Below are 18,327 nucleotides of genomic sequence, written 5' to 3'. Positions count from 1 at the left end.
TGTGAAATTTTAATATTTAATCTACAAAAAAATCACTTTGTCAGAGGCCGCATATAAAATAATTTAATTAACTACGTGTGGGTCATAAAAATGATGTTATTCTTAATTGGAAGAGCGACAAAATTTCTTTGGTTGAAAATGTTTTTAAATTTTTTTCTCAGAAGCTGCATATAGAATACTACTTGTGTACCACAAAAATTCACTTATATTTAATTTAAAGATCGAGTGAGATTGATTTGATTGCAATTTTTTAGATTCACCCTACTGCATTTAAATAAATACTTATAGGGCACAAAAACTAACAGCTTAATTTTTCAATATAATTGATTTTTATTCGATACTGTAAGACGCATTTGGTTAAGCAGTGAGATTCTTAGGATTTGTTTTAATATAACATTTTATTTTATGAATAAGATTCAATTTATCTTTATAATATTTTTGATGTAAGTTGTTCCTTGTTTGTATTCCTCGTGATCTTGAGGTGCAACTAACAAAATTGGAATAGATGATTATCAATATAATACAATTTTTTATGGTGAGAAATGTCAAGGAAAGGTGTAAGGGTATTTATATTTAGAGCAAAGTCTTATAAAGTAGCTATGTAACATAATATAAATGCATTAAATTTTATATAAATATATATTTATTATCGAGTATATTAAAATATTATTTATTTTTTATATTAAACATATATATACAGACTTGTCCATAATAATGGGGCACCTCAATAAATGTGTTTAAAAAATCGTGAAAATATAAATAAAGTTGTTTACAGTGTTTATTTTAAGCTTGTTTTTAATATTTAGATTGCTCACCCTTAGGTTTAATTATAGCTGCAACCCTTTTTGGGATATTGTCAACTAATGACTTGTAGATGGACCGAGACAATTTTCTCCATTCCATCTGCAATTTTTCTCGTCGCTCAACTTATTGCTACTACTTAATCAAATACTAAAGATTAATATAAAAATTTCTTTTGAATAAAATTATGCAGGAAAAAATACTCATATTCGCATTTTATAATTATAAAAAATAGCAGTAAAGTACAAATTACAAAGACAATTATTGTATAAGTCATGGATTCAAATCCTACATGAATATACAACGACCAAAGTTTTATTCGACCAGATAAGTCAATGATTAATATCTGAAAGACCTTGGATTCGAATCATTAATTTATATCGCCTCTAGATTTTCAGAACTAGAAATTATTATATAATTATAATTCCGATCAATTGTCACAGGTTATGTTTTCCTAGATTTTCTTAATCTCACAGATGAATAGTTTAAATAAAATCGAGCTAGTTCGTGCATAGTGTGCTTATATAGATTATTAGCTGTAATGGTAGTATATTTAAAATAAATAAATAAATATTATGCCTAAGATAGATTGATCACATCATTAAAGGTCTAACCATTAGTATAATGCATTATTAGAAAATCACTTATAATCTATTACTAAATATATTCCAATAAAAACACTGTCCAATATCTATTGATTTTCTTTCATCTCTTCATATTATTGATATTATAAATAAACAAGGATATACCCAAAAATAAAACTGTATTCATTAGTAAGCTAAACGATAATGATATACTCTCTATTCATAAAAAATGTTTACCCACACGCATACAAGTAATTAACAAGACCAAAATAAGGCCAACAGCGACTGAACAAAAAGTGACCAGATACACTTTCGATATCGGATCGTGACATTCGATTATCACGCTTCATTCCAAACTCGGTACCATTGCGACCTTGGCGGTAGTAGTCCACTTGGCTTTGACAGATTCATCATTGTCTCAGAAGCGGTGAACTAGATCCGTCGACTGGAAATGAAATGTAAGAAGAAAAAACGACATCGCTTTTGATAGTGAAATAAGCAAATTCCGACACTTTTAAAACGAAATGTCAATCAATAAGGATGAATTAACAATTTGCGGTGCGCTTTCCCCGCCGACATTGAGAGCGAACAAGACAATGTGAAATCAGACGTGTCAACATTTAATCTGACGTCAATGTGACATGTTGAACACGTTGAATAAGAAGCATTACAATATGTTGGACTCGATTCATTTTTTATGAAAAAAACAATATGCGGAGTGAGACAAGGATGCGTGTTTTCGCCAGTGCTCTTAAATATGTACTCAGAGGTAATACTTTTGAGGATCAAACATAGGCATAAAAACGCGCATTGTGATCATATTTAGATACATATTAAAATTATGACAACCTGAGTTTTAAATTTAATAGTTAAAAAAATCTACAAAATATGCTAATGTTTGCTATTATAGTTAATTAATAATAATATACGAAAATATACGAAACACGATGCCCGACATTAATTCTTATCTGTTTTTTTTAAAACAGCTACAGTTCAATAATAATATAGTTATATAAATTTAAAATAATAAAATATACACTAACTTCTTATTTTATCATTTTTAATATTTTTAGCATACTTTATAAGGCTATAAGTTGATAAAAAATTATATATTTTATGGCAAAATTTTTTTAACCCTAACCAAATATTGCATATAAATACACGATACATTTAGTTATAAAATTATAAGTTTGGTTTACAAATAAAACTATAATATAAAAGTTATCAAAAAAAAAAATATTTAAAAAAAAAAATACTTTACCTAAATTATACATTTTATTGTTAATTACATTATATTATAAGCACTCATAACTATGTTAGTAAAAATGATTTAAAATAAGTTTCTTAAAGCAAAAGTTAATAAAATAATATCGATTAATTTTATCTAAATTTTTAAAAAATAACCTAAAGTTTTTTTATATAAAACGAAAGCTAGAATATAGACCATATAATTAAAGAGCTGTATTACTAAATAATTCAGCTTTAAATACTAATAAAAATATAAGACAATTGCTTAACATAGTACAGAAGATATTATGCATTATATAAATATGCAGATATTTTTTAGAAACTCTAATCTGAAAATTCACATACCGTATATATAATTCGCCTTTTTTCAACTATTTGTAGTGAAATATTCTGATTTTTTAATTTCGAAAAAACAATAATCTTGAAAAACGTATTTGTATACTATTTTTTATGTTAATAAACGATTTCTTATAGATTTTTCTAAATAAAAATGAAAGCTAGAATATTAGTTACATAACCTGAAGGCCTTATTACTCATTTTTATTAGCTAAGAGAGTCTTTGTATATTCAATTTTTTCTCCCGATTTACTGATTTTTCAGTGGCGTAGCTATGGGGGGGGGGGGGGCCGCCCCGGGCGGCACTTGCTTGGGGGCGGAATATTTGTGATGTTCTTAACCCTGAATGCACTAAAACATATATAAATCCAGAATAACAAGAGCTTAATAAAAACTAATTTAATATTTAACAAATGCTGATTTTATGACCCTGCAAAAAATGTATGTGGGGGGGGGGGCGGCAATTTTAAGGAGCGCCCTGGGCAGCACATATCCTAGCTATGCCACTGCGCTGTTTACAGATAAATTATGCCCCCTTTTAAGAATGTATATTTTTATCTCTATGTTATATATAACAAGGCTAACCATAATAATGAATAGCTGAAAGAGAAAAGAACGAGTAAAATACTTTTTGTATTTGCTGAAATTACATAAATTACTCATACTTTTTCAATACCTGGAATTGGTTTTTAATATTCTATAAATCAGTGCGAATAATGTTTATTTCATTAATTTTGATTTAATAAACCGAACTGTAGTCTTTGCGACAGCAAAATAAAATAAAATGAAACTTCGTACTAATTTATAGTTTTTAAAGTTTGAGCACTGAATTCTGTATGATATTAAATTTAACCCTTCATTTCATGATTCTTTTATCGTCGAAACAATATTAAATATTACTCTATATAATAATTAAAAATATATATATATATATTGAAAAATAAATTCAGTTCGATTTAAAACATGTAACATTTTAACGTCATATATAAATATCATTACAAGTTTGGAGTTTGTTCAAAATTTGCAACATCAAAGGGTTAAATAAAATATATGATCTTGCTACTTTATTTTATCTCTTACTATGTTTTTCGTATCTTCATAACTTCACAAATATATACAATATTTTATCGTTTACTATTCAATATTCAAATACTTTAAAATATCATATATTTAGAAACTCTCTAAAATAAAGACAAAGTCATATTTTATTGATAAAAGACTACAGAATTAGTTATGTTTGCTATATTACAAAATCTAGCCCTTATAATTAATTGAATATTTTTTGAACAAATGGACCAATGTCTCGTTGATGTAAAAAATCATAAAAAAGAGGTCTTTTACAATTCATATTTTTACTAATTTCTCGAACTGTAAAAGCATCAGAATGGACGCAAAAGGTAAATCAATCTCTATAAAAGTGTATATTAAGCGCTATGTATAATTATATACAGATACACATGTGTGCTTAGGCACATGTTTTTATGTTAATACACGTATTAATTCCATAAAACGTGCAAATAGCTCGCAATATCTTAGAATGAGACGCTGCGCGAAATTGCTGCGGGTGATCCGCGGAATCGATCTGGCCGTTGACAAGTTTACAAGCAATCTTGACTACCGACTGCCATAATAGGAGTTAGTATCACAGAACTGTATCAGCATACGTCGGAGCATTCAACCTGTCCATGCTGTGTAGAGAGCACTAATGGTCGTTCTACTTTCTAAAACGCGATCACCAGAGGAACTAGATTAGTACCAGGGAGTACTTGGCTGCCCATAAAAACCAAACATTACACACACACACTTACAACCTATCAATTAATCGACCGAAAAAATATATCTGGCACGCCCTGTAGGACTGTAAGTCTTTCTTTTTAACAATCAGTATAGAAAAAAAAAACAAATTGCAGTAATTTGTTCACAGGTCTGAATAATAGTTATCGATCGCCCGCGGGCTCTTTATGCCTACTTTCTATTTTACTATATGCCCGTATATAACAAGAAATTTTTGATGGCATTCTAATTCGTCTGTGCGGTCGATTTTCGTATTAACCATAGTACAATTTTCACATGTTACTAATCCGAAGCCTAGGAATCTTCCAACCGCGAGCTAATTATACATACGGTATTGTTTGTATTGTAAAAATTGCTCATTGTTGCACTTGCGCTGTGACACAATTAGATATTGTTGTGATAAATTTGTGCCATTCGTTTTACTTAACTTTGCTATATTCTTAATAATTTTACGAGTGTGGAAATTGGAGCTTATCCGACGGAAGTTGGTCAAAACGTTGCTATGTATCTTATGAGATTTTATTAAGAGTATTTGGTTCAATTTGAGAATATGGCGTTTATGGCCGTTTTATGATGATCGAGAGAACGAAAATTGAGAACGGTAATAAAGTAATAAACGCGGCTTGTATGTAGTGTCTTTAAAACATAACACGTGATGTGTAATTTTAAAGACAGTTTACAGTATATTTTTTATATGAATTACTAGAATATCGATTCTTAAAACACTGTCTACTCCCGGGGTATATTGTAAGAAAGAAATATAAAAAAATCGTTTACAATCAAAGAAAGTATGACTAGAAAATTTTTGGTTCGAAATGGAAATGATACAACTGTCTATATGAAAATAACAGATAAAATTCTTCAGGAATTTTGTTTCTGTAAAATACTAAAAATTAAAGTATGCGTTTATTATGATAACATATATTACATTTACATGATTTTTATAAATTACATTGTGCTATATTTTTTTATAGTACTTATATGGTTTAGTTATAATCGATATAATAGTTATAATCGATCTACAGTTTAAAAAACTATACTTTTATTTAAAATCTATCTTTAGTTTGTATAATAAATATTTTATTATGGTTTAGTTAATTACTAATATATAATAATATAAATTATTATTATAATATTTTTTTGGCAATTTATTATTTTATTTTTAGTGATAGTGTCTGTTAATCTGTTTGTAAATTTGAGTGAAATTTAGTATCATTAAAATATTGGTTTTTTTATAGATCGGTGTTTTTTAATTTTAAAAATAATATATTTTCATTATATTCTAAAATTAGCTTTAAATGTCAATATTCTTAAGAAAAAAAATATGAGTTTGACTCCTTATATATATTTTTAATTTATAAAAATATATATAAGGACGAAATATCATATGAAGTGTCTTAAAATTTACTAGATCAAAGCACTTTATTGTTAAAGAAAAAAATAAAAATATTTTTTGCTGCATTTAATTGAAAATAATAAATACATTGTATATAATTATTTGGAAAAAATCGATATATAAAATATAAATACAATATTAATTTGATATTAAGGCAGTTGATCTTATATACATTTTTTAAATTATTATAACAAATATTAATTTACCACAAAAAATTGTAATATGAACTGTAAATTAAATAATTCTTGGTAGTTTAGTAATTATGTACCTCCAATTTAATTCATTAATGGTACGATTGGGCAATCAGAACATAACCAATTATAACGCGATCGAGAGATGGTTTACTTGTTAAGAAAAATTCAAAACAATTTTCATATAATATTAATCAAATTAAATTTCCATAAAATTTCAAAATTGATCTATGATAAGTTTTAATACTGTTTTATTCCTTAAAAAATATTTGAGATCAAATTTATATTTTTATTATGATGCTCTTTTGAGCAAAGAGCAGCATTAAGATATTTTTAAGTTAGTATTTATCTATAAATGCTCAGATATGTTTCTATATCATAGTGATTTTATGAGTAGCATAAAAGGATCGTTCAGGTAAAGAATCTACATATTTTTAAAACAGGATTACTAAATATGACTATCATAGCTATTTAAGAATCATACAAATATGTTTTTGAGTATTTTACTTTTAAAATATCATTTTATATTCAAGCAAAATAACTGTTTTGCGTGAATATTTTGGATTTCTTATTTTATTCATAGGAAAAACTGGGAGCTAATTTTTGCTTGAATATTTTATGGATAGATTATTGCTATAAAATATATGATAATATCATACAAAGATCATTTGGAAGCACATTGCCAATTATTTTGATATTTTTACAAAAATTACTATTTTATTTAACATACATCTCAAATATTATAATTATCAATCCTTGTTTTAAAAGAGTCGTAGTAAATAATATTATCATTTAAATACTAATTTTCGTAAACCATGTTAAGAACGATAAATTTATGTGTACTTTGAAGTTATGTACATTTAAGTAATGTACTTAAACTGTAATTGTTACTACATACCAATTCGTATAACTATCGCATTATAAGAAAGAACAGAAAATTATTTGATTGCCATAGCAGATATGCTTTTAAGTATGATTATACAAGTACAAATATAAAGAAAATGGATTCTAAATATATTAATAATTCTACAATATATATAATTTTAATATATGAATAAATAGTTTTATGACTATTTATTTGGAATATACAGTTATCCAAGTGATTTTTTATTTTAGAATTGTCTTTTAGCAATTCTGAGTTTCCAAATTATTTGTTTCACAAATAACCATTTTACACAATTGTACAATTGTTTATAGATCGTAAAATGATTTTATGACACGATTAACATACATAGTATACATACAATGTAAGCAGAAGATTGAAGCTTAAAGAACCCTTAATAAATATTTATAGCAAAAGTTGGGTTAGTAATGCATAAAATACAGAAAATATATCTTAATAAAGCTTTATTAAAAAACATTAGATATATAGAGCCACGTCACTTGGACCCAATCAGAAACGACAGTAATTTCCAAATGAGTTGAAAAATCACATTCACGTATTTTGTTTTACGTTAATAGTAAATACGAAATTACCATTATACGAAACTGTGGATTATATGAGGCGTTAAGAATATTAGAGGCGAACTCAACAAGTGTTTTAGAATCATAACTTATTAAATCATATTTACATACTAAATGATATATTTAATTACTTTAATTTATTTACGTATATTACTTTAAATAATTTATGTCTTAAAAATTAAAAATTACGTATCCAACGTTAAGATAGCTATTTGGGTATTTTTATTAAGAAATATACTAATTGCAGAATGATTCATGACATGACCTGACTAAAAAAACCCGCCACATTATTTTAAAATGGTGACTATTAAGAAATCCAGTAAAATTAAAAAAAAAGGTTTTTACAGTTTTTAGTCATTTATATTTTTAAGGACACGATAACTGCCGTAGTTTATATAATACTATTATAAAACTTATTCTAAAAATAGATCTCGTTAATTTTTAAGGAGATCTATTTTTAAAATATTTTTTTAAATAATAACTCGACGGAGTTTGATCCGCCATAGCGCAAAAAAATCATAATTACTTTTTACAATTTTTAGAGATAAATGTAATAAATTAAAAATGGTTGGGAAGATAAATTTATTTTAAATACCTCTAAAAAATACATCTTTTAATATCGTAGCTATTAAAAAAATGGTAACTTTGTTAAAATCTTATATTAAAAAAAATTTAAATATTTAAAAATAAAAATTTAAATAAATTGTGTAAAAAAACATATCTTAAAAAATTTTTAAGGTAAAAATTCAACCTAGAAGAAAAAAAGTAAAAAGTAAAATGTTTTATTTTTTATATTCTTTTTTGTTAATTATATGGGATATAACAAATTTTAGTACCGTTGTTTTACTCATATTGATATATGTCCACCTAATTCTAATAATAGCTCTTATAAATATTAGTTTTTTAATCAACCTAAAAAACGTTTAAAAATATGTATTTAAAAAAATTAGAAATAAAAAAAAATAACTCTGTTAAATAACCATTTGAGTAATGAGTTAATTTATACACATTTGTTAAATTTGAGAGTAAGTTAGGTTACGTATTTTAAATAATTATTTTTGTAGGGATTTACTTATAATTGCATTTATAGTAAATTATAGAAAAAAAACATAAATATTGCTTCGATTTATTTTACTACTTTTTTGTATTAGTGTGTTTCAATCATTTATCTGCAACTGTTCTAGTAGTAAATGATTTGGCTTGTGTAGATTTTTTCATAATAATTTATTCTCTAAATGTTTTTTATAAAATTAAAATTAAATATTAATACTAATTTTCCATTATTTCGTACTCTTTATTTTTTTGGTATTATTTTATTTCTTATTTCTTAAATTTTAAATGTATATATAAAACTATCTGGGGTACCTTAAAACAGTGAAAATCAACCACCGTACATGTACGGCGATACTGCTCAAAGGATTAAAAATATCTGCAAAAACTGAAACGAGTTCTAAAATGTTCTATGATAGATAATAAAATAATATGAAAATTAAAATATACAAAAATTCACCAAAGTTTTATGTTTTTTTTATTTATATAATTATTTGTAACCGAGAAATTCCGCTCTTTTTGCCATGTTTTTTTTTTTTTGATAAAGCATCACTCAAATGTACATTTACAATCCTTTTTTCAATCGTTTCTAATACATCATACTCTTTAGCTTGATGTGTAACAAACATTTTATGATTTAAAGAGCAACTTGAATTAGGTACTTCTATTACCATTATCACCAAATTAAATTTGTTTTTCATTTTTCGTTCAGTTCAATTATTGTTATTGTCTTCGTCAGAAATCAAAATATTTTAGTATGGATACTTCCAAAAAAATTCTGTATATATTTTTAAATCAGCTATAAAAAATATTAATATCACAAAATTAATTATAATAATTAGAAGATTTACTTCAACTCAATATATTCTAGAGAAAGAATTTTTGAGAATAAACAGTTTTTTATACTTGTTATGCATAAATAAAAATCATGGATTTCTGTCAATTTTCTGTGTAAGTTAATTATATATTTTAGTTTATATTCTTTTTAAAGTTTAAGGACTAGTGTAATTAAATATAAATAACATCTTATTCGCTCTTGATATTGCATTTTTTAATAAAGGTACACAAAAAAGTTTTAATTTAAAACAAAAAATAAATTGAATCTCTAAATAGGGTTATAATTTAAATATGTTATATTGTGTAGTGTCACGTCAGTCGGAACCTAGCGAAAACTAAAATATTACCAACTGATTAAAAACGATTCGTTTTCATTTTAAATACCATTGTCTTTATGCTTAAAAAATGAACGCGCACATTCTAAGACAGTGGTCGGCAAAGTACCGCACTTTGCCGACCATTGACTTTTTTCAGTTTTCACACTTGCAAAAAGGTTGGAATTCACTGGAATATATTACGATACAATTAACCGCATTGATGTATCACACGAAAATTCTAAAAATTCCGCGCTTGCGCGTTCATGAATGGTCCACCGCGCGCGTATGCGTGCGCGCGTGTTCATCTCTCTCTCTCTCCCCCCACCACAAGGCCGAGAAAGCCTCTCCGGCCGGTGAGTGTGGTGAGTGTGATTTCAACTTCCGGCAGAAGAGTCGGCAGTGTGTCACTGGGTCAATCCGGCGCGGACAGTCGCGCGGGACGCACCGACGGCGCTCCAACCGCGAGAGGAACATGCGATGAAAATTGCTCGCTACTGTAATACTACCCCTACATCGATAAATAATAGTGATTTTGTGTGTGCTAGTGATACTGAGTGAATCGCAATTGCGTTCAAAAATAAATAGTGAAGTCATCTAACCCCGATTAAGTGAATTATCAATGTTTTGGAGACGATCAGTAAGTGCAATTAAATTAAATTAGTTCATGAGCTCCGTACGCATATAATCGTAATAATCAGACAGGGAAACGTATCATTATTATAAATATTATTTAATCTGGGTGATCGACTTTCTGTATAATTTAAATCGAATAGTTACATGCACATATTTATATGAAGAAATAGCAAATTTTAACAATGGATTATTTTTGTTTCAGAAACTGCAGCAGATATAGGAATAGAATATATCCAAAATGACACGAACGAGATACTTAATTGTAGCTTTCGCGATATTTTGGCTAAGGGTGAGTTATCTTTTTATACACATAATTAATTTATTAATGTCGGTATCTCACTGTCGCTAAGTACCGCAGCTATTAAACGTACGACTATTGGATTTTAGTTTATTTATATACATATGTATGTACATATGTACGTTCTCGTGTATCAAAATCACAAATGGCACTGTTGAATAAATATTATTACTTAATATTTTAAATATAAATATTAGTACTTGACAATATTACTTGAAATTTATTTTTATTATATACATAACTTTAAACGTATTAATAATTTTAATATTCTTCTTCGTCGCTGCTGTATTCTAATCGGTTAGTTGATTATTGCGGAAACAAAAATTGCGCACAGCGAAAATTTCAAATAGTAAAAATTATGATTATAGATATTCAATATACATGTATATTTAAGAATACGTAAATATATATGTATATCTATAAATAAAACATAATGCCTGTATATAAATATAATAGGTGTTAATATGATTTTAATTTTAAAATATCATGTTTTAAAAATATTTTACACTTTATTTTAATAATAATTTACATTGGTATGATATGTATACATAACTTTCTATAATTACGGAATTTTAGTATTTTTTACTTAAAGTAGTAGGAATTAAAACTAAAATAAAGTTGACAATCAAATAATCACATATATTCAGAATTTTCAAGTGTGCAATTTTCGTTAGCGCAATAATCCAGTCACCATTCTAATCTAACCTGCTGTTTCCTTAGAATTTATTTAAAATCATATTTATCTGAATTTACACTTATTGAATAATCTTTCACTAATTTTTTCGTTTTACTGTTTTTTCAAATCCTTGTAAATTTATTGATATCCGTAAATAATTTTTAAATCTTGCTTAAATTTGAAAAATAGCAAGTTTATTATTTTATTAAATTAATTAGATTATCTAATTTACTGATCAATTTTAGGAATAGAGCAATATTTTTTGACCTTAATTCATTTGGCTTGTCAAAATTAACAACTTGCATAGTTTAACATCGAATACATACTATTGAAATGTAAATTAAAAAATTAAATATTGACCGCGTTACTGATATTAATTCAAAAAATATGATAACAGAAAGATTCCAAGCATAGAGCTGCATTAGTTTTTCACTATTATTTTTTGTTTTTAAATAAAAAGATTAAATTTATCGCTTTAATATTTTTGTTTTGAAAAAATATTTTTTTAATTTAATTTATTATGATTGATATATATTTAAATAAAATAAGATTTTTTTTAGGCGATTATAATAATCGTTTTGAAATTTTCTATAAAAAAATATATTCAACTACTGATTTTTTAATAATTAACTAAATTTTATTAGTTTTTTGTTTTAGTCAAAAATGTACTGTTTTACCCTATGTATTATTTTTTGCGCATATTTGTAAAAATATTAAAATTATTTCAATTAATATTTATAATAGATCTGATTTTATTAATTACAAAAATATTTTTATCATGCATTTTAATCCTTTGGGCTCTAGATTATAATAATAGCTACGGTTTTTTTTAGCGATTAACTAAATTTTATAAGTACATTGTTAAAGTTGATTTTAATTAAAATCTTATCATCCATTAAAAAAAATGTACTGTTTTACCCTATGTAATATTTTTTGCGCACTATACAATTATTTCAATCAATATTTTATGAAATAAAACATAATTTTTATAATGCGATTTAATCTATTAGGTCGATTTATAAAAAAATAATATCTACTTATGTACATTGATTATTATTGGTAATAAATATAATTTACTTAAAAATATTAATATCAATATTGATATAATGTAAAACATATAAATTGAGCTATCTTTATGGTTAAAAGTTATACAGTGTAATTTTATATAATATTGTTTAGGTTCATAAATTAGATTAGATTAATACTCAATAAATTTAATTATTTTTTAAAATATTAGAACTATAAATCAGTGATTTAAACTGATAATTAATATGTATAAGACATGGGTTCTTAATCGAATATTAGATTACTCGAATTATTCGTTCATACTATTATATTTTTTTAGAATGAAATAAGTTGTATACATAAGCAACTTTTTTTCTCAATATACCCGAGTAACTAGTGCCACTCCAAAATTCATGTGTCTTTATTTTTTTTAAATGCGAAATAATGAGACGCTTTTTACAAATTACAAAACATTTGCTTATTGTTGTGAATACTATGACCGAAATTCGCAGAATTCGTTTATTGAACAAAACAAAATGTTGGAAAGGCCTACTCTTAATAATCGTTTACCGCTTATCTCAAAAATAGGTGTGCGTCGAAATTTTTTGTGAAATTTGTTTTACGTTTTTGTATTTATTATTTAAAGACGTAAATATTTAATTTTAATTAGTTAAATAATTCGATCGCAATTTATTCATTTTTAGCTATTTAATTTATATGCTAATTCGCACAAATAAAACGTTATTGTTTATACGATAAATTCGATAAAATTATATATTTAAAATATTCCATCAATTTTACTGAATTAATTTAATCGTAGTAATTTGAAAAAGCTAAAATGACATTTCTGATCGAAAAGTATGTAATTATAAATTCAGAATTTTTTTTGACGCCCTCACTGATTGTGTTATGCATATTTTATAAAATTTAAAAGGTTAAGCGATTATGAACCTAATTAATAATTAATATTAAGCAATAATTATTTTTTAATTAATTAATATCCCACTAGCAAATAATTGATTTTTTGCACTAATTAGTTAAATAAATTAATATAAAATGAAAATTAATGAAAATTCATAGATAATTTTATCTACATATGTATAAACAATATATAGTTACAATACAATATATATTGGGTTTTGTAACCTTATTTACTTACGACATTTATACACTCAGATATATACGTATATATTATTTTAAATTATCGTATGTCTCAAGTCATTGTGTGCCGCCATAAAATATTTATTACCCGAAGCGGACACTTTGCGCTTCAATGGTTTCTGGGTCATAAGATTACATTATCTATGGCGTTTATTCAAATTTATCCATTTTTCACACACTTTCTTCCTGTGTCGCTTCACAAGTATTCGATTCATGTTTCGTTTTTTGTTTGTTTAGGAAGCTAACTGCGACGCTCCGCTTGTGGACTCGGCCTCTTTACCCTTGGAGCATAGAGCTGGTGGATATGGACCTCCGGGACCTCCCAGAGGCGGCGGCGGCGGCGGTGGCGGTGGAGGAGGAGACGATCTATGGCCTCTTGCTTCTCCGGACAGTCCTCAAATCAAGCATCTACAAGTCCAGTGCGAAAAGACTCACATGCGAGTCAACATCGAATTCGATCGACCTTTCTACGGCATGATCTTTTCCAAAGGATTCTACAGCGATCCGCACTGCGTGCATTTGAAACCGGGCACTGGACATCTAAGTGCCACTTTCGAGATCTTCTTGAACAGCTGCGGCATGTCTAGCTCCGCTAATCACAACGTGGCGTCTTATGGAAGTCCAACTCCGAGCGGCAGCTACGTAGAAAACACGATCATCATCCAATACGATCCTTACGTGCAAGAAGTGTGGGATCAAGCTCGCAAACTGAGGTGCACGTGGTACGACTTTTATGAAAAGGCTGTTACTTTCAGACCGTTTCAAGTCGATATGCTCCATGCCGTTACTGCCAACTTTCTCGGAGACAACCTGCAGTGCTGGATGCAGATTCAAGTCGGAAAGGGACCTTGGGCCTCAGAAGTGTCTGGCATAGTGAAGATCGGACAGACTATGACCATGGTGTTGGCTATCAAAGACGATGAGAACAAATTCGACATGCTCGTGAGAAACTGTGTCGCTCACGACGGAAAGAGAGCACCAATTCAACTGGTCGATCAATACGGATGCGTAGTGCGGCCCAAGATTATGAGCAGATTCCAAAAGATCAAAAACTTCGGTCCATCTGCTTCGGTCGTGTCGTTCGCCTACTTCCAAGCGTTCAAATTCCCTGACTCTATGAACGTACACTTCCAATGCGTAATTCAAGTGTGCAGATACAACTGCCCCGAACCCAAGTGCTCCGGATTGAACCATGGATTGTCTTCTGAATATGGCGTGCCACTATTGGGAGGTAACAGTTTGGGCGGCGGAGAATATGGACCTCCACCGCATACAGATTATAATCTCCCTCCTGGTCTTCCTCATTCTGAATATGGAGTACCACCGGCGTTCCCAGACCCACGTCACCCAGCTGACGCCATAGGAGCGTTCTCTGAAAATCGGGAAGATAAAATACCATCTGCTCAAGCTCAAGTATCATCTTCGCCCAGTAACAACTCAAGATCTTCATCACCGCCACCCAAGAATCAAGAGTTCAGCTCAAAGAGCGACATTCAACCACCACTACCGCCAGGCGATCAAGGCGTATACAACACTGTGATCAGTCATATTAATAATATCGGAGGCAAACCAAGATCTGTTGAAGATCTTCCGGAACAACTTCAAGGAATCCGCAGAAGGAGACACACTGCCAACGTGATCGTAACTAGGATATATAAGAGAGAGACGCAAGAGATGACCGATGTCAACACCAGTAGAATTATCCAAGTAGTGGCACCAGGCGATGTAAACTTTGCATTGAACAGTGCTGCCAGCAACGAGACTGTCATAGTGCAGTCGTCTACCGATTCAGATCCAGAAACGATCTGCATGTCCATCCCCAGCTTCGTGGGAGGTCTGGTGATGCTGCTTCTGGTCTTGATCGTGTCTTCCCTAGTTGCTGCGTTCCTCTTCGTTAGGGTTAGGGCAGTAGATCGCAAAGGTGCTACGACTACATTCGTAGGTGCGCCCTACGATAACACGGCGTTCGTGAAAGTCGCCAATTGAAGATGCCATCTGTGGACATAATAGTATTAGCCGATAATACACCGAGACTGAGAGTGTGCGTTGTTAATGTGTGTAATAATTATAGGAATTCGAAAGCGAGGACTTTCCAAAGGATCCAAAGATATTCAGCGATTCGCTAACAGCGGGCGAGCGTAAGCCCGTTGTGCATTTTTTGTTTTTTTGTGCAGTGTTCCCGTATACTACCTCCCCTATCCGGCGGCGTCCAGTCCTGGTCCTTTTCAGTCATACCCGCGAGACGTATTTCCTTCATGCGCTGTTGTTGTTAACGGGCGAAGCTTTAAATACTAACAAATTCTATTTATTCGTAGCGTGTAAATTTACGAAAATATTTATTGGCATTATATTTATCATTGTTTGATTTAAATGCGATCATTTTTCAACTCAATATATATATATATATTAAATATATAGATAGGGAAAACAAATTGTATTTAATTATTATGATATACACTTTGAACGATACTGTTTTATTTTTGTAATATTTATGTATGTATGAAATTTGAATCAAATCAAATCGAAACTGTATGCGTTTGTAACGAACTATTATTTTTTCTGTTATTTATTTATTTATTTGTAAAATATTTTTATTAAAAAATTAAAAGAAATATTATTTTATTCGAAATTTTCCAATACACAAATAATAAAAAGCGACACAATTGTAAATATTTTTATAAAACGATAAAATAAAACATATTTTCCAATTTTTAGTTTTTTATTTATCAAAGTATTGAACCAATTAAATTTTTCAGTTTTCCAAATGTTTTCAAGATAAGCCGAGAGATGTCCCGAAATATATAATAGATTAATATAGTCAGTATAGTGAGAATAAAAAATAATCATATTTAAAAATAAATATTGAAACTACTATAGTTTACTTATCCCAAAAAGCTTACTTTTACTATAAATAACCCTTTTCATATATATGTATATATTTATTTATTCTAAATAAAATTAATAAAATATTTAAAAAAATATGTTTAAAAATTTACTTTTAAATCAATAGTAGTGCTTTTATTTGATACTTCTACAAATAAAAAGTTAGTAATATTAATTTAACTATATGTTATGTTAAATAATATAAAGGTAAAACATATCATTTTAGAAGATTTCAATATAAACATAATAGTAATTATGTAACATTTAAAACAAATCATTGATAGATCATATCTTATAATAGAAAAAAATTATAATATCGACAATGCTATAAATGATCATAACATATTGCTTATAAAGTGTTTAAATAATATTAAAAAAATATCCAATAATTGTGAGAAATATAAAGAGATATTTTAAATTCACTATAGATAACTTAAAAATTTAATAAAATCTTATAAATTTATATTATTAAAAATATTACAATTAAAATTAAAACCGCTACTAGTAAAGTAGATATAAAACGTTGACAAAAATTTCAGATAATAAAAATATTGCAAACGTTCCATGGCTTAATATGCATATAAATACTTTAATTAAAAATATAAATATTTGGCATCACAAATAGAAACTATAACCTAGTATTATCTTTACTCAAAAAAAAAATCTGTCTCATCGAAAAAAAAAATAAAAAAAAATTACCATAATAATATGTTTAATGATGCTAATAATAACCAATTTCAAATATGGAAAAATATAAAAACAATTATCAAAAATAGCTGATGATTTTAATAAAAAAAAATCTTGATTGGAACATTTCTATCAGATCAAATACAAATTACCATTGATGATATAAACACTATCACAAATATGGCTCAAGTTAATAGACCTATTTATTTTCACGAAATTAATTTAGAAGATATCATAAGATATACAAACAAATTAAAAAATAACTCAGCACCTGGTACTGTTGGCATAACAGTTAAAACAGATAAATCAATTAACAGTCTTATTGCTCCTCTTTTAGTGAAATTATTAAATGGATGTTTGAAAAAGGAAATATTCCCCGATTACATAATAATAGTCAAAATAACTCCATTATACAAAGCTAATAATAAAAAGATCACTAACGTCTTATAAAAAAAAAATGAATTAATTCTAGTTAATAAAATAAATAATTTTTTATCACATTTACAACACGAATTTAGAAACAAATCCAATACAAAATATGTAGTTATTGCTAATATTTTTTTTCAAAAAAAAAAATTAATTAAAAGGATATGCAATTAAAAAGTCAGTTGGAACACATCCTCTCTCAACGAGGCAGGCTTTTTAATGCCATATTAGGTAGCTTTTGGACACAAGGGCGGAGCCCCGGCGGCCTGCCAGAATTTTAATGAATGAGTTATATTTTAAATCGCCGGTTAGATGACTAAGAGAGGTGGAAAAACAGGTAAGCTACGTGCGAGACAATGACGTCTTTATGTTAGTTGAAGTGACAAAATGCTAATAAAAATCCTTTAAGGCAGTGTTATCTAAATATCTTAGCTCTCGATTTTCTTCAGTTAAAAATATTTCACGGACTAAATAAAAGTATACTACTGTCGCCTATAAATTTATTTAATTTATAAGAAGAAAATAAAGGCAACAATTTAA

The 18,327-nt window shown here is 27.7% G+C and overlaps 1 protein-coding gene across 3 annotated transcripts in view; it reads left to right on the top strand.

Annotated features, from left to right (window-relative positions):
- Positions 1–16,124, top strand: part of dyl (transmembrane protein dusky-like) — a 41,550-nt gene extending 25,426 nt beyond the window's left edge. The window contains exons 1-3 of one of the 3 annotated variants that reach the window (XM_088200022.1): positions 10,379–10,514; positions 10,854–10,940; positions 14,029–16,124. In XM_088200022.1, coding sequence (XP_088056148.1) covers positions 10,890–10,940; positions 14,029–15,777 — 1,800 coding nt within the window. In that variant the 5' untranslated portion in view covers positions 10,379–10,514; positions 10,854–10,889 and the 3' untranslated portion in view covers positions 15,778–16,124. Of the gene's footprint in view, positions 1–10,378; positions 10,656–10,853; positions 10,941–14,028 lie in introns of those variants that run through there. The other 2 variants (XM_088200021.1, XM_088200020.1) reach the window with 2 other exon arrangements.
- The last annotated feature ends 2,203 nt before the right edge of the window (positions 16,125–18,327 follow it).

Source organism: Plectrocnemia conspersa, unplaced genomic scaffold (genome assembly GCF_051122295.1).
Source record: "Plectrocnemia conspersa isolate PC_06_02 unplaced genomic scaffold, ASM5112229v1 ptg000012l, whole genome shotgun sequence".
Classification (NCBI taxonomy): Eukaryota; Metazoa; Arthropoda; class Insecta; order Trichoptera; family Polycentropodidae; genus Plectrocnemia; species Plectrocnemia conspersa.
The sequence above is the reverse complement of the archived record's forward strand: the minus strand, read 5'-3'. Positions and strand labels throughout refer to the sequence as shown.